At 40.9% G+C, this 23,064-nt stretch overlaps 2 protein-coding genes across 2 annotated transcripts; both read right to left on the bottom strand.

Moving 5' to 3' along the window:
- Positions 1-152: 152 nt before the first annotated feature.
- Positions 153-2,626, bottom strand: LOC109624777 (L-threonyl-[L-threonyl-carrier protein] 4-chlorinase). The gene is made up of 7 exons (XM_020079687.2): positions 2,526-2,626; positions 1,734-1,940; positions 1,236-1,497; positions 1,069-1,160; positions 788-927; positions 592-696; positions 153-506 (listed from the first exon to the last, which is right to left on the bottom strand). Exons 2-7 carry the CDS (start codon positions 1,861-1,863, stop codon positions 420-422), a joined length of 816 nt encoding a protein of 271 aa, XP_019935246.2. The 5' UTR covers positions 1,864-1,940; positions 2,526-2,626; the 3' UTR covers positions 153-419.
- Positions 2,627-4,467: 1,841 nt separating this feature from the next.
- Positions 4,468-9,519, bottom strand: LOC109624817 (TNFAIP3-interacting protein 1). Its single transcript, XM_020079737.2, has 7 exons — positions 9,177-9,519; positions 6,934-7,084; positions 6,086-6,229; positions 5,826-5,954; positions 5,468-5,707; positions 5,089-5,214; positions 4,468-4,779 (listed from the first exon to the last, which is right to left on the bottom strand). Exons 1-7 carry the CDS (start codon positions 9,323-9,325, stop codon positions 4,552-4,554), a joined length of 1,167 nt encoding a protein of 388 aa, XP_019935296.2. The 5' UTR covers positions 9,326-9,519; the 3' UTR covers positions 4,468-4,551.
- Between the last annotated feature and the right edge of the window lie 13,545 nt (positions 9,520-23,064).

Below are 23,064 nucleotides of genomic sequence, written 5' to 3'. Positions count from 1 at the left end.
AACCATAAATCGATTAAATTGCAGATTTCACATGAACATCATCTGTGTTTTTGTCTCAAAATGACTGATGTGTTCACTTGTGGATTTGAAGGATATTTTATTTTATTTCCCAAAATCTAACTACAAACAATAAAGCACCACTTTCCTCTGGATCATATTTCAATACTTTATTAAGTTGTAAAGCTGCTCACACATCAGTGTATGTGAACTTGGAAAAACTGCACAACAGAAATTAACTGAACAGTGTTTGGTTACTTATAGCATTCATAGCATTTATTTTAAAGCTTAATTGAAAGGTAGGAGGACAATACAATGTCTAAACTAAACAATATATAACAAGCTAGCTATCTCATAGAATACATATTTTTTAAATATAAACACACACAATAAGCTTGTAAAGCGTGGAGGTCAGACAGTTTTCATGTGCTTTTGTTGGAGAAATGATGGAAATGATCGTCTCCACAGGCCAACAATGTGGCATGAAACTTCCTGGGACGATTGGGATCCTAACAGAAACAGAGTGAGTCAGGATCAATACAGAGTGAGACTGTGGAAACATGACAGGACTGTCCTCGTGTTTGTTTATCTCACCTGTATGGGGTAAGCACAGGTGGGGACGTAACGGATCACAAGCCCACAGCGCCTCCTCTGGGATGTGTTGGCATTACTGGCATGGACGAGGAGCCCGTCATGGATCTTTTAAAACAAATCCAAAATCCTATTTAATCCAACTTCAGTTGAATTTATACCTAAACTGTCATCTTTAGCAAAAACAAAAGCAACTCACAGACATCTGTCCGGCCAGCAGAGGACAAAACACAGCTTCATCTGTCTGCACCAGCTCCTCTGGGATCTCCTGGTTGACTGACAGCATGTTTCCCAGGCGGGTGGCTTGGCGATGGGGCAACATGCCGGAGCAGTGGCTGCCTACAGGGGCAATTAGTAGAAAAAAAGTTGAACTATGTGACGCAGGTTGTTGAAAGTAAATCTAATGACGTTTTTCCACTCTAGAAAAATAACATAAAGGGATAAATGGTCACAAGAAGAATAAAAGAGTCGCTGAGATACCTGGGATGACCTGAAGGGCGCCGTTTTCCTCCTGTGAGTCGTCTAAAGCGAGCCACACAGAGAGAACAGGGCCACCGGCAATACCCCAATACCTGCAAACACAACAGTGACACTTAGACAAAGCAAGGCAAGACAAAAGAGTTCTCTTTTTCTGGACTATAATCTACCTCATATCCTGATGCCAGGCCACATATGGAAGCACATTCTCTCCATCATTCCCATCAAGTTTGGATCCTCCTCCAACATTCTTCTGGATGTTACCTCCTTTGAGTGTTGGGTATTTGCAGATGAAGCGGGAGTCCAGCAGGATGACGTCAGGGCCCAGGATGGTTTTGACAACTTGCAGGATACGAGGGTGTTTGGTCAGGCTCATCACCCACAGATACTGAAGGTGAACATTGTGGAGGCTGTACTGGGTGTACGCTTCACCTGGTGATACACACAGGCACACATATAATATCTAACCACTGACAAATAGTGTGATTCTTGAGCCTTATCACATCTTTCTGATCCTGTTTAATTTAGTTTCATGTGAAACAAAGAACAAGGCAGGGTAATTTTTTTAAGGAACTAAAGCGGGGGATTTCTATTCATTGCAGTGCATTTGGTTATGACTTCGATTAAATCCTGCCTTCTTTGAATAACTCGGACCTGCTGATACTCACCAAATTCCCCCTCCAGCTCAGAGAAGGCGTGTCTGGCCTCTTTCAGCTCTTCGTGGCTCAGCACAGGCAAAGCTGAGAGGAAGCCCTGCTGGTTGTAGACCTCCCGCTGCTTATTTGTGGATGTAGTCATCTCTGCTTCACTGTGTCTCTGAAGATGCCGCGGGCTCTCTGCTTCCAAACTGTATGAGGTGTAGAGACGGTTTGTTGCTGGAGGTTAGAGGAGGGAGAGAACACAGAGGGAATGTGAAGTTTAAATTTGGTGAAACTCAGTGAAAGAACAGGATATTTATCCTGTTTTCCATTAAGACAAGTTTACTTGTTTATGGATACACCAAAATGAGGCATGACACACCTAATGGGCTGATGGGAAAAACATCTAACCACATAGAGGTGGGGTCACAGTGAGCCCCACCTTATTCTTCCTGTCCTCCATGACCATTATAAAGCTGTGACTTCACCTCAGGACCCATTTGAACCAAGTTTATTAAGAGCCTCTTTATTGAATTATTATTACCTGTTGGCTAAAGACACACCCAGAGGTGAACATTGCACTTGTTATAAAAATACAAACTCTTACATTCATAACTTGTTAAATTAAAACAATAAAATACAAATGATTAGAAGTACTTCCTGAGTTTTCAATTGTAAATTACTGCATGAACCAAAAAACAGCATCCTGTGAAGGTAACGTCACATCTAATCTTTTTTATATATTCTGTTGGTTTAAACTTTTTCTGACATCTTAAGATATTAGTAAGTACTAACTACAACTACTTCAGTTTGTCTCAATACCTGTTTGCTCTTCGGTCTTCTCTTCCTCTCTCGCTTCCTCTGAGTCTGGATTCTGGATTCTGTCATGCTCTTATATACTGTACACAGCATCACTGGAAAAGTCACACCTCAGCATTTTAACACATGTTGTCATACATTCCAAGAAAAAGGGGAATGCCATGATTTGCAGTAAAGGTGTGGTTGTACATCTACAGGCATTGTTTTCAAAAAACATGAAACCTGCAGTTCTCAGAGGGTATACAGTTCCTTGCCTTTGTTATCTCCACACAGAGGTCATGTTATTACACTGGGAATAAGACAGACTTACCGTCACACGCGTTATTTCTGGTGCTGCCCTTTATGATGAATCGACATTTTTTGTTTGTTCACAGTAAATCATTATTCTGTCGGATTATCTTTTCCAGTCGTCACAGCCTCATATTTAATTTTTCCTCTTCCTTGTCAGGAGATGATTGAATGGCCGATGACTGATCACAGGACAAAGACAGTGTTTCATATTCTGTATGATGAGTGTGTGAATGTAGCTGAGCCTCTGTGAGAAGAGAAAATCCCAATGCTCTCATTTCAATATGAACAACATTCTCATCTTTGTCTTTCCCAGTTTATTATTCATTGGATTTTATCCTCCAATAATCACTGTCACTGTTCCAGATATTATAATGTCATTGTTATCATTCCTGTTCTTTTCTGTTCCTATAAAGTGTTAGGATAGACACGTTTGTGTCAATATGCATGAATCATGTAAAAAAATATATTTTTAAAGAGCTGCCTCCTATTTGTTGGATATATGCAATTATTTTAAAGATTGTGAACAAATAGTTGGATTAAAGAAAAAAGAAAAAGTGAGATGGATGTAAACTTATGTAAACTTTCCGCACAACTTAAAACACATGATATGGATTGTGTCATTCTTGCAATTCCTATTTTATTAAATAGTTTTGATTATTTAACATTGCCATGTTTCATTTGTTACTTTTTAATATTTAGCGTATTTTTATTAATGATCGCTTGACATTTAAACTGTTTTAATTGATTTTATAATATCATCTTGTAGGGCTACTTTGTAACTTTGTTTTGAAAAGTGCTGTATAAATATAATTTATCAATATGATTATTATTATTATTATTATTATTATTATTAAGAAAACTAAGCTGTGGACACACAGGATCACTTTAATTTTACACTGTGTGAATATGTGTTTAGGTTCAAGTATCGAAAAAATGGTAAGGTTAAAGGTTCTAGGTCTTCTTTTGTTGTTTAAAATGTGGGATGTGTGTCATGTGCTATAATGGGAACTTTTAAGGGCTGCTGAGAAACTTGATAAAGGAAAACCCCTGTCACCCCGTGACATATTTTGTGTGGTGATATGTGTCAGTAGTTTCAGAGAATGTCACAAATAAATAAACATTGATCAGGTGGAATTTTTTCCTTTGTGACACATAAGTGAACCAGTGTCAGATGTAGAAACGCACTAAACCTTTCAGCTTCCTTATGATGGGGCAAATATAACTCTGCAGTCCAGAGGTGATTCACTGCTCAACAGCAGCTCTGTACGCACGTTCACCTGATCGCTATTTCACTGTCTGATGTCCTGGTGACACTGTAAACACATCAGATTTCCCACAAAGATACAAATATCATAAATAAAGAGATGAATTGAGGTCACGTCCTCATGTTGGAGCAGATAACAAACCACCAGCACAATGAGGTCACTTCATATTTTATTATACAGATATTTAAACTATACAAACTATAATTAAACATAGAAATGTAACTTAGGAGAAGATTATATGAAAGAATATATATATATATATATATATATATATATATATATATATATATATATATATATATATATGATATATATGATATATGATGTGTGGTGTGTATTTATTGCAGCATCTCTGTAACTTAATGGTACAAACCATTGACACAATAAAGTTTTTCATTATTTAAGAAGATTTAATATCCTAACAGTCATGTACTATGTGACGTGTATCACCATTGTGTGTCTCCCTCTGAGCCTCATTCTGACTCTTTGTCTCTGTCTGGGTGCTTGGGGCAGAAGGGGAGGTGCTGTTTTCTTTTCTCTGTTCTTTGCGTCCTCTTGTCTCCTCCCAGTGGCTGCTGTACATTATTGCAGCGGTGGATGAGCACAGGGTCCCTGTTGGGAGGCGTTTTCTTCAATAGCAGCCTCTGCAACATCTGTTTGTCAGAGCGCTCCCGTCGGAAGTCGTCCTCATAAACCTTGACCTGTGGCGATGTCAGAAGACCATCACGGAATCGGTAGAAAAAAACAACATGAACAGACAATAACAGAGCTTGAGAAGATTCAGGTCATTATATGTCAAAACAGATTATACTAAACACTTTGAGGAAATGTCTCATTAAGGGATCATATGATTACTACAGCGTACTTACACTGCAACTGCACTACATTAATGAACACATCCCATATTTAACCAATCCAGCGTGGCACTAAATAACAGATGCATGTAATTTACGTTCATGTGTGAATGTGTGTGTGTGTGTTTGTGTGTGTATGGACAATTAAAACATTACCTGCTCTTGCAGTAGTGCCACCTGTTGACGCATCTCCTCCCTCTTCTTCCTCAGCCTGTTGTTCTCCAGCAGCGTGTGTTTGTGGTCGTTATGCTCCGTCTGAAATTCTGCTTCATAAATCTGAGTCTGGTGACACAAGACATTAACATGGCAGTGAGCCAGCATCAAAGCAATATCTTGTGATCTGAAGATATTTCTCGTTGTGCTGTGAGAACATTTCAGAACCGCCACTTGGTGGTGCAGTTCACCTTGTGATTTAAGTCTCCCTCTGAACATTAAGCAAATCTTCCCCTGGCAACAGAGGCTTGACATCAGTTCTGCTCTCATCACATAAGAAATGGGAACATTTATTGATGCTGTGCTGAAGAGAGCAGCTCACCTGACATCTCAGTGCCCCCAGCTGTTCTTTTAGATCATGCACTTCTTGCTGGGAGTCTCCCAGTGGGGTACTGCTGCTCTTGCTTTTACTCTGCCACCCTTCCTCTGAGCCCGAGGAGGCAGGGAAGAAGGAGGATGAAGGTTTTTGTCCAGAAACGATGTTGGGTGACAAGTCAGGACCTCTTGGTGGATTAGTGGTGGACGACAACACAGGAGCACTTACCCCAGCACTGAAGCTGCCCTTCAGTTAAAACAAGACACAGTGATGAGCGACATTCAAGTCAAAGATGAGAGCCTATTGACAGAAATGAAAATGTGCAAACTGATGACGTGTACAGACCCACTGACAAGTCTAATACCTCTTTGACATGTGAGCAGGTTCTCTGTGGAAGTTGCGTCCTGTTCTCCAGCAGCCTGATGTATTCGTGCAGCTCCTGGTTCTTCCTCAGCTCCTGCATCAGAGCCTGCTCGTAGTATTCCTTTGCACTCTGAAACCCCAAGTGAAATACTAAACATCGCAAATGTTCTATTCCACAGTCTAAATCTGTTGGACGATAATCCATAGTGTCTAGAGATCTAGACTTTTGAGGCTCCATACCAAGGAGGTCTGTGTGTTTACCTGTTGGTGTTCCACTTTGAGCAGCAGTCTACTGTTGAGATGTTTGACTGCAGTGTTCTCCAGTTCCAAAGCCTCCAGTCTGTGCTGCAGACCCAGTGTGGCACTGCGGTACACCTGGTCCCAGTCCGCATTCAGCTTCATCACCTGTCACATCATCATCATCAATGCCGTCATCATCTACTGTTCATAAAGGTGGACGACATGACAGCTTGTCGAAAATGAACCATAACCATCTCTATCGCCACCTGGTGGTGGGCTGCAGTAAACCCTTCGTCTCCCATGTTAGTGGATGGATAACAGGTCATATCGATGTTTCTCAAAGATGTTTTCTGTCATTGTAGGTCGGTCTTAACACACTGATGTTCAAGTGTTCATTTCTGTGCTGGCAGTGTCTAATATGATGATCAACTATCAGTGATATTTTTGGCTCCACACAGATGGCTGGATAGTAGGAGGAAGTGGAGATGTGCCTTTACATCTATATATATATATATATATATATATATATATATATATATATATTTATGGTAGTGATGATGACGGTGGTGATGACCACAGCAGTCATTGAGAGCACCATTCATTACATCATTAGCATCAGGATGTGAATTCAGGTCAGTGAGGTAAAACGCTCCATAATCACAAAATACACGACAGTTTACATCAGTTAAGCAAATCATCTTCCCTCACCTCGCTTTTAATTAAGCAGCATCTAATTAAAATTAGGAAGCGCAGGTTGAATAAAACTGTTACTGTAATGATGATTCTTCACAGCTTAGCAACAGTTTCACACAACGCCCACACTCCTCCTCTGGTATTCACAGAGCATCAGCAACAAGGTGATGTTGTACCTCTTTGTTGACTCTGCGGAGCTCGGTGTTCTTGTTGAGCAGCAGCAGTTTCTCCTGGTCAGCGGAGGTGACTGTCATACTCTCAGTGATCAGAGTCACCTGCTCCTCTGTGGACAGCAACCTGTCACCCATAGGAGTCACATCCTCAGTGCTGCCCGCCCACATACACACACACACAGATATATAGTTAGAGATAAAGTCATGATGATGATGAACATTAGAAGAGGATTTCCAATAATAAGCAAACACATGTACACACAAAAGAACGTCAGGGCACTTTCAAACACCCACTCGCATAGAGTGCACTTAGAGAGGATTGAATCAGAGTTATTATGCACACCCACGCACACACATGCATGCTCAGTCAAATTATGCACTCAAGACACTCAGACACATACACACACACACACACACACACACACACACACATACACAGAGCGAAAGAGTGAGCAAGAGGGTGAATTTCTCTACATCTGTTCTCCTGGACAATAAAAAACTCTGTTTATTATCCGATGTGTTCACATGTCGATTGCCTCTGGAAACAATGTGGGTGACGATCCCTGTAAAATGCTGATGTCTTTTACTGTAAACCACTTGGAGATAAAAAACATTTGCTAAAAATGAATTTGCTTCCTTTCCACCAGCCTTGTTGTGAGGTCTTGTCCAGAAGGAATTGCTGACAGAGAGGCAGCAGAGATCTAAGGCCCAGGGGGGGAATTGGCTCAGGGAAGAACACAGACCTCAGTACGTATCCCCCCGTGGCATCTATACACAAACATACTGTGGGACTGCTGTAACCTCCGAGAGCTAAGCACTAGAGTGAATTACATCCGTGATCACCTGCGATCCTCCTTTAGTCTCAACTCCAACACACAGTTACGTCAACATCAGGTCAAAGCAGTAAAAATGTGAAGGTCTAGTTTATGTTAGTGAGGTAGCTTCATATCTTAATGTGGCTATACAGACATTAGAAGAAAGAAAGTGCCTTGAAAGATTAATTAGAAAATTAAAAAATTACCTGCTGGAGCATACTGTAGGTTTTTCACAAAATACATATTGTTTGTGTAAAACCGATTTAGCCTCACCAGATAACCAAAAAGAGATGAATACATAAAAGGAAATTCAACCCAGAGTCAAAATATTTGTCTAAATCTACACCCTGAACCATCTGTCCTCCCTCTGGGTGAAACAAGGCAGGAACAGGCTGTTTATGTCCACTAATGAGTGAGTCATCCACACTGAACCAACGGGTCTGAAGTGTAGGATGAAGGCAGAAGCTGGAGTGAAATGGAACCTAATTTTAGTGGCTAGTGTGAGCACAAAACAGTTAACACACTTGTGTCCAGTACCCTGTCTTGGCAAGTAAGCAGTGTGTATTCAGTCATCGTACTGGGACCACACCATCCTCAGTGTCTCACTGATCCAGAGCCTTTTCTCTCTTGGCTTCTGTGACAGCTGATGTGAATCAGTTCCTCAAAGTTTTCAATCGTATGCTGTCTTGGAAGGACACCAAAATGCCACCGCTTCTCGCAGCAATATGCTAATCAACTGTCATGGCATATGATAAAGAGAGAGATAATATCTTTCCTTCCTCCTGATGGCATCTCTGACAAATATCTATTTCAATACCAACTCTAACTGTAGCTGAAGAAACGCTGCAGTCGTTCCCCCTTACAAAGGAGAGAAGTGTGAAGTTTCACAATCAAACATGGTTATTTTAAGGTCAAGACTAATCATCTGTGTAGGTAGAGCGGTCATGATATTTACTAAGTGTTCCCCCTCCCCCCCAAACTGTTACTATAAGTCATCTGTAATAAGAAGAAATGAAAACGCACATTACATATATTATCATTTACATGATAGTGCATCAGTGTTGTGAAATAATGAATTTAAGCCTACATCTTTATGACCTCACTGGAAACTCCGCAGCTACTCTTTATTCCCCCTCTCACTCAACTTCTTCATGAGGTGTCTCCGAGAACATGTTTGAAAATACAATTCATCCAAACTTGATTACAGATAATAATCTATAATATATCGTATTATATTTATATCACAGTATCATGTATGTGATATTAATACCCCTGTACTACTTAACACAATATCTAAGCTTATTTCTTACTGTAACATTGAGAGAAGTGTTAATTCAACACTATTCGAGGCTGATGTATGTGGACTTTTACATTAAATTGTTTTACATTAAGTGTTCCTGTTTTTGTGTTTAGAGATGTGAGCGTACATACCATAATGCTCCGGCAGATTTGTGCTTCTGTTGACTCTGACTGAGGCTGCTGTCAATCTTTGCTGAAGTTTCTTCAGTTTCTGCTGCCACCACTGCTGCTGAGGATGAAAACGATGAAGAGGATGACAACGACAGCACGTCTTGATCCATGACTGCTGAAATCTTCAAATCGTCATGAAGGCTGAAACTAAATTAAAGTGCCGTCAGACAGTCTGAGTGAAGTTTCTCTTCAGAAATGCTCGGCTATAAGCATGTGGTGGAAAGTAAATAGAGTCATCAGTTCCGATATGAAGCAAACGAGGAAGTAGCTGAGAGCAGAAGCCACGTGATGTGAGGTTTAGATAATAGGAAGCGTCACAACTGTTTCTGCTTTATGTTAAATAAGGCCTGTCCCACTGTGGTAAACTGTGATGTGTTTGTACAGTTTTCAAAGTGTGTGAGACTGTTAGCAGGGCTGCTCCTTCTTATGGTTTTAACATAAGCAACTCAGGATGATGCTGAGAGGTGGAGGCTGAGATAATATGTATAATTTTTGCATGATTATATATTTTCAGGACATGTAATTGACAATAATAGTAACACATACATTTATTCATGACAAATAATTATAGGGTCAAGCTAATTGTGTTCACCAGTCTGCTCATTACTGTTATTGAGGGAAGTGGGCTTCAATAGGTTAATTAGTAAATCACATGTTCATTCCAGGGACAATCATGTAATTGAAAGGATTTTTGTTAATTATGTTCTTAGTCAGCATAAGATTTTACTAACACTAAGAGAGTTAATTTGCCAACCTCATTTGCTACACAGTGTCTTCCATTGTTTGAGTCCAGTATATACAAGGCCACTTTGGGTAATGCCTTGACAAATACTGCAGGCACCTCTCAACAAAGATAAGGAGGCAGTGTATTAAAATACCCTGCTCTAAAGCTGATAGAGATCAGGTAAGTAGAAACACATCTCTTGGATCTTTATCAGAAAAACTTGGAGACATAATTATTTCTTTTTTATGAAGAACAACATGTTTCATCTGATAAAACTGAGATTTTTAAGTTGGTAATGTCCGTTCATTGTTTGCTTTGTTCTGGACTGAAATAGTAAACAACCATGTGAACCGGCTTTAATCACAAAATTCTTATCAAACTGTTGATGATTTGCACTCAGTCGTCATATTTACTCTCTTTGAAGGATATATTTGGCAGCTAATCTCTTACTGTGTTTGTGTAACGTGGTGGAGAGCAGATTGTGTAAATTGTGTTTCCAGATCTTTTCTGATGATATCAGCTTAGGAAATGGTGAGAGTGAACCAGAGCAGTAAAGTTGCAGAGCAGCTACACAAAGAAGAGCTGAAACTCAATCTATAGCTCTATAATTCAGAGACTTGCAGATTCAACTTCTACCACACTGTCATTTGATACTTATGAAACTTGGTAAAGACATTCATGGTTCCCAGAGGACGAATCTCACAGACTTTTGTGATCATCTTACTTTTCATCTGCTGCTTTAAAGAGGCTAAAGATCTAAATCAGTTTTCTTTGACCAAATGCCTGAAAACTAATAACATAAGAAACCGCCGTACCAAGATGATTAAACATGTTAAGCATGATAATATACAAATACTCATCATCTTAAAATTGTCATGGTGAACAAGTTAGCATGTTGACATTAGCTTTTTCCCTCAAAGCATGGATGTGCCTGAATACAATGTAAGAATAGCTGGCACGCCTTGTGATGTTTTTAATAAAGCTGTATCTTGCTGATAAACATATACTATTTAAACAAATATATAATCATAGAAATGTTTTACAGGATGTTTAATACTTGATTTTGTATATAGGATGTCTTTTAAATACAGTACATTAGGCTTGTCAACAAAGAAAATGAATGACAGTGGTACCTTAATTAAGAAAAAGTAGATTAATGGAAACAGATTTGTGACTATACGAGAAAAAATAAATAATCCAAGGTTTAAAATGGAATGTTATCTCCTGTGGTATCCAGAGGGCTGAGTCAAAGTTGCTGTCATTTTGCCATCAAATGCACCATCATGAGACAAAAGCAGGAGAGTCAACAAAATGTGTCAGTGCTGCCCAGTGGCTCTGACTTGCTCCAGTAGTTCCATTCACATGCCGGAGCCATCTATCATGGACTCTGGTCATAGTATTGCTGTGCCAAGCAGAGGCTTTGCTGGGAGGCCCAACGATGAAGTAGCGATGCAGTGCCTTTATTGACCCAAGCCTCTGTCAAAGCCAAGGACAAATGGGCTGCTGCTCCACAGGGAGATTGATTTTTGGTCTAACGGGAGATTGTAGAGAGACAGAGAGTGTCCCACAGAGCGAGGTTAATGCTGCCCCTGTATGTGCCTGAACATGCAGAAATACCTAACTAGATAAGAGGGAAAAGTCTGAGAGTATGGAGCAAATACGGCTCTTTAGCACTCTCTATAGACTCTCTCTAACTGTCACAGCTGCTTCACCTGTTTTGTCTCCAGCTGCAGCAACAGATTGGGCGACTCAACCAGAGTCAGTGATTGAATTTACTCCAGGTTAAGTGACACAGTGCCTCTGTGTATGTTTCTACCAAAGTCTGTACATAAAGATGGAGGACAGGGCTGCTCCCCTAAAGTTAAGCCAAAGTGTCTTGATCGGTGCTTAGTGGCTGGATGCAGCATAGGTTATAAAACCTGCCTCCTCCTTGTTAGTGGATGGGACATATGGACCACACTCAAAATTTAAAGTATGATGCCTGCTAGCTAATCTGGTAGCACAGGCAAGCTGCATTGGGTCCTTCTGCACCGCCTGCAACTTTGGTTCTGAATAGACCCGTTACTTGTTGTATAAAAACAGGGTGAAACTTCTTGATAGACAGCTGGGACTCACTCACGATTGGTCAAGTGTGTGTATTGCAGGACCTCACCACCACCTCGTCGTCATCCCCTGATCTCTACTCTGCTGCACAGTCTCTGGCTCCAAATGTGAAAAATGGAGGCATAACTTCTGGATATAGTTGGAGGAAGTGGAAACACGTTGTCCATCTTTATATATAATCTATATTTTTTTAGGAATAATCAAATTAAATGGGAGCTGCTGTGTGTAAGTCTTGGTTGCATGACTGACTCTCCACTGTGAAGTGAAGCCTCTGGAGGATTTTTGTCAAAACTACAAGGTGCATCATTCTGTCATCTCCTGGTTTACCACAATGAGAAGTGACACTCATACAAGACAGCAAATGTGCAAGCTTGCATTCACTCACACACACATATGCACACATGCATAATCCAAGTTCTGTAGAAGTGCTTAATGTGGTACTCCTCTTATGAGGTCCGTGCAGCAGAATTTGTTATATTTAACCTCCCTAACAAGTAAATCAAGAAATGGTTGCATGATGATCCACAAAGACGCAATGACTAAGAGAGATGAGGCATAAATCATTTGTGTCCTCCAAAGAAGAAGAATGTGTTAGCATGCAGACCAAAGCAGCTGAAGGTCATTTTAAATGCAGAAGCTGTCAATAATATAAAAGGCTCTTTAATTAAGCTACTGATGGCATGCTCAGCCTTCCCCTGATGATAATATCAGAATTAAAAGACACGTTTGAGAACGGAGAAGAAGCTGTTGTTTAAAGGCACGAAGCAAACTGAAATGAAAACTTTGAATTCTCCTGAGTGAGGTCAGGTATCTCAGCTGCTTGTTTCATCAGGAATGTTCTGCCCTGGGCAGCATGAGTTCAATTTCATTCAGTTTTGTTTATATTGCACCAAATCACAACGTATTTTATCTCAAAACACTGAGATAAGGACGAGACCTTACAATATTACAGGGAGAAATTCAACAGCTCCAAAAATGAGAAAGTATTCGGCAACAGAGGAGAGGTCAACTCTCCTTTAAAAGGAGGAAACTTTATCGGAGCTGGACTCAGGGTAGAAAATCATCTGCCTTGACTGGTTGGGTTGAGAGGAAAGAAAAGGGGGAGTGAGGAGGAAGATAAACAGCAGGAGGAAAGAAGATAATTGTTGAAGATGAAGAATATAGCACTTTAATATTGATCATATGTAATAAGATGTATGTCACTTCTTTGTAACAGATCAACTCCACAACAGCAAAATACATACAGATCTTTGAAGGTTTGCAGATGCGAAAAAGACAAAGAAGAGACAGTTAAAGATAAAACCTGAAATAAGGGCAGACAAAAAGGACAGAGGACAGGGGAGTCAGTTATTGAAGCCATGGACATAAAAGATGGATGACACGTCTCCACCTCCTCCAACTATCCAGAAATGCAGCCAAAATATCCCGGATACGAATGCTGTCAACAGCCAATGGATGGAGCCGCAATTTTGAGTTTCCACTGTTTGCAAATTCCTGGAAGAATTAGCACTTGAACACACTTTTTATGTGGATATTTTTGTTTGGTCTACGTCCCAGACGCTAACACGGAGGAGATAGGATTCATGGCCTATACTGATTGACGGACTTTGGCTTTACCTTTAGGGGAGTCATGTTGTCTATAGTTACATAAAGCCTGTGAATTTAACATGGGCTATTTAGAACAATTAAGGTTGTATTTATAAATCGTAGAACTACATTAGACCGGTTTTAGGATTTAAAAACTAGACCAGAGACATGAGGTACATTTGAGAGCAGGAGCTGCAAGAAATCTGATAAATCCAATCAAACTGTTGAGCATCATGCTGCCGATGTCTCTTGTTATATTGTATTGATTTGGAGATTTTTGTGGAACATTGTGAGTCTGTCAATGATATATAGGTCGGTAATGTCAGGTCAGTGATGAGGCTCATATTGTATATTTTTCCCAAAACATAAATAATAAATCGATCCAACTAATAAGTCTCTTTGCAGTTCAGGCCGGGTCTACCTTATTCCTCTGTAGACCAGTACTGTGGTGCAATAACTATGAAAAACACATCAACAAAACAGACAATTGCACTGATAGATCCTTTCACCATGAACACACACATAGTTGCACATTCACAGTCGTCCTGCTGTGGATTAAAAAAAAACAACAAATGTGTATAAATCCTTGAATTGAAAATGATGACATCAAACATTTACGACCTGTCTGTGACCGTCTGGATGTCAGAACCATTCCGCCACAGTGTTGCATTTGTTTTTTACTGTGATTAGTTGACAATAACTAAAAGCAGAATAACACAACCTTTATCTCTAAGATGAAGATGTGCTTTTGTTTTCTATGGAGTTGCTTCTGGTTACATAATGAATGTCCGATGGACTGTGTTCAGCTAAGTTTTAAAGTGACACTTAATTTGGCCATTTAATCACAAATGCTCAACATTCTCCATTAACTAAGCTTTTAATGCTTCAGTTGAAAATGAATGTTACCCTACTCTGCACTTCAACATGGGAGAGCTCATTAGAGACGATCTCTGAGCATGGCTCTTCCTTCACTGATCACGACACAGTTCATCAATACTGTCTTGATATATTGTTTTGAAGTGAATCTAATCTGGTCAGTTTAAGTCAGCAGCTCAGCCTGGGAGTCATCTAAATCTCTGTTTTAAATTCCACCTGCATGCTCTTCATTTATGTTTTCTTGCTCTTTCCTCATTCGTTCTACTCTCGTTTTCTCCTTTCATCTTCCTCCTGTCCTGTCTTCTCTCTCTTCTCCTCTATGTCTCCATCAAGACTAGAGGATGTGAGCCAAACACTTTGCATATCTGGCCCAGACCTCCCCTATTTATCAGCTGTACAAGAATTAAACAAGTGACAAAAAGATGAAGCAGCACTGTGCTCCTCTTCTGCTGCTTACATTGAATTACAATCACAGTGGCGGAAGACAGGAGAATTATAGTGAAATGCTGCCTGTGTCCTTTTCATGTAATTAGGAAAGGTGCAGAGCTGGAGTGGCCCTGCCTGTCACACTGACAAGCAGATGGAGAGGGACGGTGGCCACGAGCCACACAAGCATCTATCAACACAAAACCCTGCCGAGTGTGTGTGTGAGTATGAATATTGCACAGGTAAAAGATTGTGTGTAGGCGTGAGAGCAGTACGGTTTGTAATATCACAGCAGGCTGCATCCAGAAAAATTCATTTTCCACATCTGCTTGCTCCCATATCTTTGTGCAGGCTTAAAGCTGGAGACTGAAATTGAGGGAACATTCAAAGTAGAGAATGTGAGAGCAAAGAATTCCACAAGATGTACCCTTAAGTTGATGTATAATTTATAACCTCACAGTGCATATATCCATCCATCATCTATACTGCTTCTGCTTCTATGGGTGGCAGGGGGAGCTGGAGCCATATTTCATATCTACGGTCAATTCAGAATCTCCACCTGACCCCAACCTGCATGTCTTGGGACTGTGACAGGAAGCTGGAGAACCCTGAGAAACCCCATGCAAACATGGAGAGAACATGCAAACTACACAGAAAACCCCCAGCCAAACCCTGATTTGAACCTTTGAACGTTCTTGCTGTTAGGTGACACTGCTAACAACTGCACCATCATGCTTATCCATTTCACCTTTTTCACTGTCCTGCAGAATCCCACTGCAATGCCTGCAAAATAATCATTAGATAATGTATATGTCACAAATTCACAAATTCTGAAACAAGATCTTGTGCATTCATGCATGACTCCATGCTTTGTATGTGTACCTCCTCTGTGAAGTTAATCCTGGGCACAGAGAACACAGAGGCCATCAGACAGCTTGACCCTAACACCAGGTGATTATCAGTATATCATTCATGAGCTGTGGGCCGCGCTGTGACCTTTTGAACAAACTACACCAAGTATGGATCCTGCAGAATTCACGCTGGCCATGACCACATTCTAATAACTTGATTCTGTTCCTGGAGAGCTAATCTACCCGACAGTGGTGTGAGGTTACAAAATTGTGACATGTCATATTTCCTGGTAATTGTATTACAATTGCTCAGCCATATGAATGAACTTACAGAGGAGTGCATATTTGCTGAGACAACAGAAACTTCCATTTTAAGTCATTTCCGAACAGCGTGCAGTCATTATGTGCAGGAACAAAGTAAATAGGAGTTCCATGACCTGTGAAATATGGATCTGTAAGCTGCCCCTTGCTATAGTGCAAAGCTGTGCATACAGTATGTGTGTGTTGGCCAAAGCAATAGGAACTGAGGTCTGTGGGGATGTGAGCTGAAGGGGGCGGGGTGGCTGTAAGCCCACAGGCTCTGGATCAGCCTGACAGAATCAATGGGATCAATTAACATATAGGGCCCGAGTGAAAGCAAACACTATATCAAATCCATCTATAATCCACTGTGTGTTCCTTCAGTGTGTGTGTGCGTGCGTGTGTGTGTGTGTGTGTGTGTGTGTGTGTGTGTGTTTGTGTGTGTGTGTGTGTTTGGACAGGCAAATGTGAATATTTGGAGGGTCAGCAGGATAATTTCCCCTCGCTGGCAAAAAACAGGCCTAAGCTAGTGAAATATAATCAAGGAAGAAATAAAGCATTGACAAGCAACTTCTTGAATCATACAGCCGAAGTTATCAATTTAAACAATGTGACATGTTTGTGATTTACGCACCCTTTACATAAGGAGAGACTTCTCATCCCTTTTGTTTTCAGTTGAAATACAGTTAGCAGGGAAAAAAACAAATAAACCAATAATTAAATTTCCTGAAGACAACAGTGATGAATGTTCCAGAGGGCAATGAGAGAATTTAATAGTTTCACTGGATTGGAGCTAGAAAAGTACTTCAGCGATTTAATATGGTGCTTAAAAAAATGATTGAACTCTAACATGCATGGGCGGAAATAAACAGATTTTTTAACTGAATTAATATTTGAGACCAGAGGAAGCCACGATGTTGGTTTAGATATCTAACTGAAGCCATTAATGTAGCAAAAACATTACAAATGTGAATGGTGAATATAATTGTAACTCAAACACTGTAATCAGATTTATAGTAAATGTAATCTGTAAATGTTTAGACTGGGTGCTATCCCCGAATGGAGGAATGCAGGCTGGATAGGAGGCAGACACACACATCTACACACACAATTGCAAATTAACAAATGCATTTGAAGTAAAGGGGTCACACACAAAAAAAGACGGCCCGACAGAATTGTAATCGATGACTTGTTTGTCCATCTCTGGATGCAAAATATCTATGTATGCATTAGTCTACCCATTTACAGATCTATGTATGTATTTCAAAATTGATCAGCACATATACAACTCTATGTACACAGATTTATATATTTACAAATTCATCTACACACTACACAAAATGTCAGTAAAAATCAAATTTGGATCATTTTACATTTACAAAATTGTATTACGAACACAGAAGTTGAACAAGTTACACAACTCCCTGCTCACGTTTGTAAATTGTTTTGCTACAATAATGGCAACATATGTACAGATCATTATTAGAGATCATCCAGCCATAGTGCCACTGTGACACTAGACAATTATACTGTGCATGATCATGCAGTTTTTTAATTTCAGTCAGACAACTCAAGTTCAACCGTTAATTGCGGTAGTAGAACATAGTTTGAGTTTGGCTAGGCTCCGACTCAATCACTCCCCCGATATGATTACACAGCAAATACTTGTACTTGTACTTGTAAAGCCCCTTGATTATACTTTTCATCAAAAATCGTGTTATCAATCCTCTATGACCTTGATGAACTTATTAACGAATATTTATGGACATTATGTGACTGTTTTCACAGGCAGTGAGCAGTGCTCCCTCTGATGATTCAATTGACTTTGTGCTCCTCGAAATGAAACCCTGGGTTTTCCATTAGGAGCAGATGTGTTGATGCCTTCCAGACAGTTACGTGTGCACAGAGATGTGAAAACAGTCATTTTGTGTGCACACACTCTGGGTCCTGCATGGACCCAAAGTTGTTTTTTCAGGGGGGCCCCTGTTTTTTTAGTTTTTTTTATTGTAGAGATATGTTTTCTGTGAGACAAATACTTAGTGTGGGTCTGTTGTAGTAAATGGGTTCCAGACAGTTAGTTTCTGCCTTTGCCTGCTTCTCATTTACTCAAAGCCAATGTGACCATTTATGTGTGTAGCTGGGAAATGATAAATGATGGTGCGCTGCATAATAAATATGAAATCCCTGGATCATTAGCTGGATTAGATTGGAGGGAAAAGTGCATAATCAGCCCATGGATGCACTGTAGTCAGGGAGTCATCGATATCATTGCATCAGCTCACCCTTAAGAAGCAGAGGCAGAGACAGAGGCAGAGACAGTTACAGAGACAGAGACAGTTAGAAAGACAGAGAGCAGTCTGAAACGATTAATTCAATAATGGACAGAGAGCAGTTGGAGAATATGACTGTCTATTTAGTGTTCAAATGGGTGCTGCTGCTATTGCCACTGACAATGAGGTTGCGTCGCCTCAGAGCTCGAAGGAAGGGAAGAGAAAAGACGAAAGTTTCTTGTCAGAGGAATTACACAAAGGGGGTAGGGAAAAACAGAGGAGATGAAGACATTTATCCCCAAATTTTTTTGTGCTGACATCAATTCATCCAGGGATGCTCTCCCTAGTTTTGCTTCCAGCTAAGGCTTCAGAGATGGTGTGGAAGTGGTGCGACGGAGTGCTGCAGTGGGCCATCCCTCCAGCCTGCTGACAGGCCAGTCGATGTGTTTAATCAACCAAAGACACGCTATAGGGAAACCGGCCCTGCATCAAAGAAGTGCTGATAGATTGATTCACCTCACCTCCAGTCATAACAGCTTATCTGCTCTCCCTGATCCAGGGCGGCCACGTGCACACATGCAGTCGTCATGACACACACGCAGAGAGAGAGAGATATTCAGCAGCAAGCCGAGGATGCTCGTCTCTCAATCAATACAGTGTACGAGAGTCGCTGTGATCTAACATCAGAGCAGGAAAGAATTGATCCAGACCTCCTCTTCAATCTGACGCCTCCTAATTTGAGTTTTAAAGAGTTTTATTTTTTCTTTCCTGAAACAGTAGTCATCATGAAATATGTAGGAATTATTTTATTCTAAAAAAAAGTTTCACAGCTAGGTGCGACGCTGACTATAAACCTTCTCTCATCTGCTAATGCCCATCTAGATGCAAAAGCTCTTCGCCAAATCATAAAGATGAGGTATGAGCTCCTCAACACTTGGGCTATGTCTCACTTCCACTCCATCCTGTTGGGACTATAAAAATGTCTCTGTCTTTCATGGGACAGTAACTTTTCCAAAGCAGTGATGAAAGTATTTTGGAATCACTGCAGCATGTGAGGTTTACAGGACGAGACAGAGTATTGTAAGTAAAGAGAGACAAATCATATATGCACCATATCAACCTCATACTTTCACAATGTGTACAGTACAATTTCACTGCAAATGGGATATTACATTTTTTGTAATTCAGTTCCTCCCAGGCTCCTCAGAAGTAAGTCTTTCTTTCATATTTCTGCAAAGAGATAAACCCCACTTATAAATTCTCTCATATGCTCAACGAGAATAATGTCAAAAACAGATTTCTTTGAGGATATGGTTTGAAGATTACATTTCCACTTACATCATCCTTTCCCATCTGCTCTGTGTCCTCCCACTCCGAGAAAAATGGGGAGCTGACGGAGGCACTGCTGCAACCCTATTGGTTTCCTCACTCGGTGCACTGCCCCCTCGTCCTGGCCCAGCATCGTTAGCTCACTGCAGGCCTAACTGGGCTCTGTCTAATAACTGCAGTCCCCCGGGTGTGCTCTAATGAATAGAGAATATAATTAATGCCACGGTGACGGATATTGGCTCACAGACCTCGGGCAGGACCTGCTCAGCATTCGACTTCTTCACCGACTTATCTCTCTCTCCGTCTCTCCATCCGCCGAGGGACCAGAGTGTTATTGGCATTGTATATTTCATCCAACTTTCACCCATGGGGCTTCTGCTCCACAGTGATTGCTGTTCTCAAAAAGCTACAGATGTGTAAACTTCCATTTGTGATATCTGATTGAGTGAAGCCCTGGAATTGCCAGGCATTACATTGATATTACCCCTCTTGTAAACAATGCTGTGGCTGCCTGCTCTGCTGCTCCGCGCTCTCCTGTTTTTTTTCCTTTCTATTTGCAGGAATTACTGTGAATTTTAAAGCATGTCGGTGTGTTTTTGTGTGTTACTGGCTGTGGGTGGATGAGTGAGTGAGTGTGTGTGGTACCGGTGCTGTGTCAGCGTTATGTGTCAATGGGGCATTCAGGTGTATCCAACAAAAGACAGAAGTGAACAGAGAGCTGCTCTGCCCCTCAGTGAGCACACCTACAGGCATCCATCTAGCTGTCTGGCGCTCTGTCACGCCTCACAGGAAGACGCTGATGGATTCACCCTCGATCCTGCCCTTTCTCCTCTCTCTCTGAGCCTATCCTCTCTGCCCTCCCGTCTCCATCTGCCTACCATCTGCTCAATCCTCCCAACTCCCTCGTCGCTCCCATGTTTCCTCACGTAGTCACTTTGATTTCACTCTGCTCCCACAGCAACTTCATTTGCCTCCTTGCTCATGCTTGGGCTGCCTGAGACGGGAGTTTTGACTGTCAGGATACAAAACCGTCATCTCTGCAAGGAAGCGCAAGGATGCACAAGAAAATAAATTTTTTAGATAACATTTGTCAAGCTCTATAATGGGAAAGAGACAAGTTGATTTTGGGGCATTTGAGTGAGACTATTACAGTAACATTTTAAGTTTGGAATTCAAACACTTTGTGGCACACTACCGCCCCCCAGTGGCATTTTAGGGCACCTCACAGCGAAGATCACTTCCAATTTGATTGGCAGTGTCTCCAGCCAGGCGTAGGGCCAGGGTAAGCTCTTAATGAGCCTCCAGCTGGGAGCAAAATGAAAAAGGAGCAGAGGATAAGCAGAGCTGGAATATCAGGGAAGAGCTGCAGTAAGTGTGGGTTAAAAAAATTATAATGAGGTGTTGCTCTGTTGCTTCAGCAGTGTTAAGATAGAGTGTATAGGATGGATTTGGATTTTGGCAGGATTACAGAGTGCAACACGTCTGCACACTGAGAGGCAGCGTGCTAATGACCATGCTACAGATAGATGGACAAAATGAGTGCACACATGCCCTTGTTTGCCTTTATACCTGCGGATTTGTGTGTGCAAGTGCGCGTGTGTGTGTGCAGGTGATTGCATGTGTCAGTGGTTGCAGTGCTGCCATTTCTCTTTGACTGACAGATCATTAATGAACATGCAGTCACATGTATGTATCAATCTGACAGAGTAAAGCCAAGCTATTATGCTCAAACCATTATCAGCAGGCTAAGTGGATTAAATTAACAAAACCTCCTGACTGACAGAGAGGAAACGCTGTGTTACATTTACGATTTCACATGAGGTTTTGGCCTCTGCATTGTGTTTCTGTGGGATACAAATAATAATGGCTTTGTTGGAATAAAATGTAGATTGCCTCTCCCATTTACTCATATGTGCCTGGCAGAATAGTGATGCCATAAAAGCTTCCATTCAACACCTTAACATCACAGCACACTACACTCCACTGCACTGACCTTGGCTGTAATTGCAGCAGAACCTCTTCTTTTATGCATTGGTCATCAGGATAGAAGAATTAAATGTCAACCGAAGCCTGAGGGGGAAGAAGCCAGGTATTGCACTGTATCGCGTTGGAAGCTCTCCAAAGTGACTGAAATTCAGTCTCACTGTTCCCTCAGCTCCCGTCTAGAAAAAGACACACACACACATGCACACACACACACATGCACACACACACACACACACACACACACACAATCGTGTCTTTATGGCTTCAGAAAGCATTACCCTGACACCAATTTCCTGAAAACTAAGGCTAACCTTAACTAAAATTAACACTTACTTTAACCTTAAAACAAATCCTTAAATATGAATCACTTTGTTTGAATCATGTCATGACATTCTGCTTTTTTATCCCCATAAAGAAAATGCATCCCTTCTAATGTGACTGTGTATTAAAATCCCCATGACATAAATAAATAAATAAAACCTGGACCACACACACCAACAAGTGCAATGACATTGACACTAATAGAATTCTATGGCAGTCTAATTAATTGAAATAGAGAAAAGACTGTGGGCACACACACATCCATTCATTCATGCAGACTGACACATATGCACATAGCAGACACAAATTCTTCACAAAGCAGGAGAGAAGACAGAGGGATTGAGAGTCTTCACATTCGGAGGGGAACTAGAGCATGTGGTGACAGCGGAGTGGTGAGAGTGTCCAGTGGGAGTCTGTGATGTGCAGCAGAGAGGAACAGCTTTGAGTCAAGGTTTCTCAGAGTCACAGGGGGAGAAACACAGCACCAAAATGTTTTCTGATTCAAAAAGTGATTCACTATTTTTGTCGTCGCAAGATGATCCCAAGGCACCACGTTCGAGTGCTGAATGTTCATGCACTTGAAACTGATTCGAGATTCAAATGTTGTTTCCATTGAGCAGAGGTTCTCATTTTCCCCTACAACTGAAAAGATTTCAGGCAACCTTCTCATGCATGTCTCTTGGAATAAAAAACAAACAAACTTCTACTTAGTTAAGTGAAAGAACAAAACCATAGAAAAAGAACAGAGACAGGAAAAAGATATGAAAAGGATCATTTTTATCGATGGATCTGGAAACTTTTCACAGACCATTGCAGTGTGCCAACCAGACTATCAAATAATACAACAACACATTTAGATAATAGACAATGTGATATTCGAGTTGGGTCCATGTCCCATCCACTAACATGGAGGAGGTGGAATTTATTACCTGCTAGCAGGGGGCAATCAAGTCATCTTGTCCATTTATATTCAGTCTGTGATTCAGTTTTTCTTCTGGACAGACTTTTAATGACTGTCTTTTCATTTCCCTAGATTATTAGCAGTACAACATTACTTATTTATTTGATATTACCAT

Source organism: Paralichthys olivaceus, chromosome 9, assembly GCF_024713975.1.
Source record: "Paralichthys olivaceus isolate ysfri-2021 chromosome 9, ASM2471397v2, whole genome shotgun sequence".
In the NCBI taxonomy this organism is placed as follows: Eukaryota; Metazoa; Chordata; class Actinopteri; order Pleuronectiformes; family Paralichthyidae; genus Paralichthys; species Paralichthys olivaceus.
Note: the sequence above shows the minus strand (reverse complement) of the source record. Positions and strands in the feature narration are given on the sequence as shown.

Coding starts and splice junctions, on each gene's coding strand:
- LOC109624777 (XM_020079687.2), bottom strand. CDS start 1,863: ATGACTACATCCACAAATAAGCAGCGGGAGGTCTACAACCAGCAGGGC. Junction 1,161..1,235: donor GCCTGGCATCAGGATATGAG/GTAGATTATAGT, acceptor TTGTGTTTGCAG/GTATTGGGGTATTGCCGGTG. Junction 697..787: donor TGCTGGCCGGACAGATGTCT/GTGAGTTGCTTT, acceptor TTGTTTTAAAAG/ATCCATGACGGGCTCCTCGT.
- LOC109624817 (XM_020079737.2), bottom strand. CDS start 9,325: ATGGATCAAGACGTGCTGTCGTTGTCATCCTCTTCATCGTTTTCATCC. Junction 6,230..6,933: donor TCCGCAGAGTCAACAAAGAG/GTACAACATCAC, acceptor ATGATGTGACAG/GTGATGAAGCTGAATGCGGA. Junction 5,955..6,085: donor TCAAAGTGGAACACCAACAG/GTAAACACACAG, acceptor TTGGGGTTTCAG/AGTGCAAAGGAATACTACGA.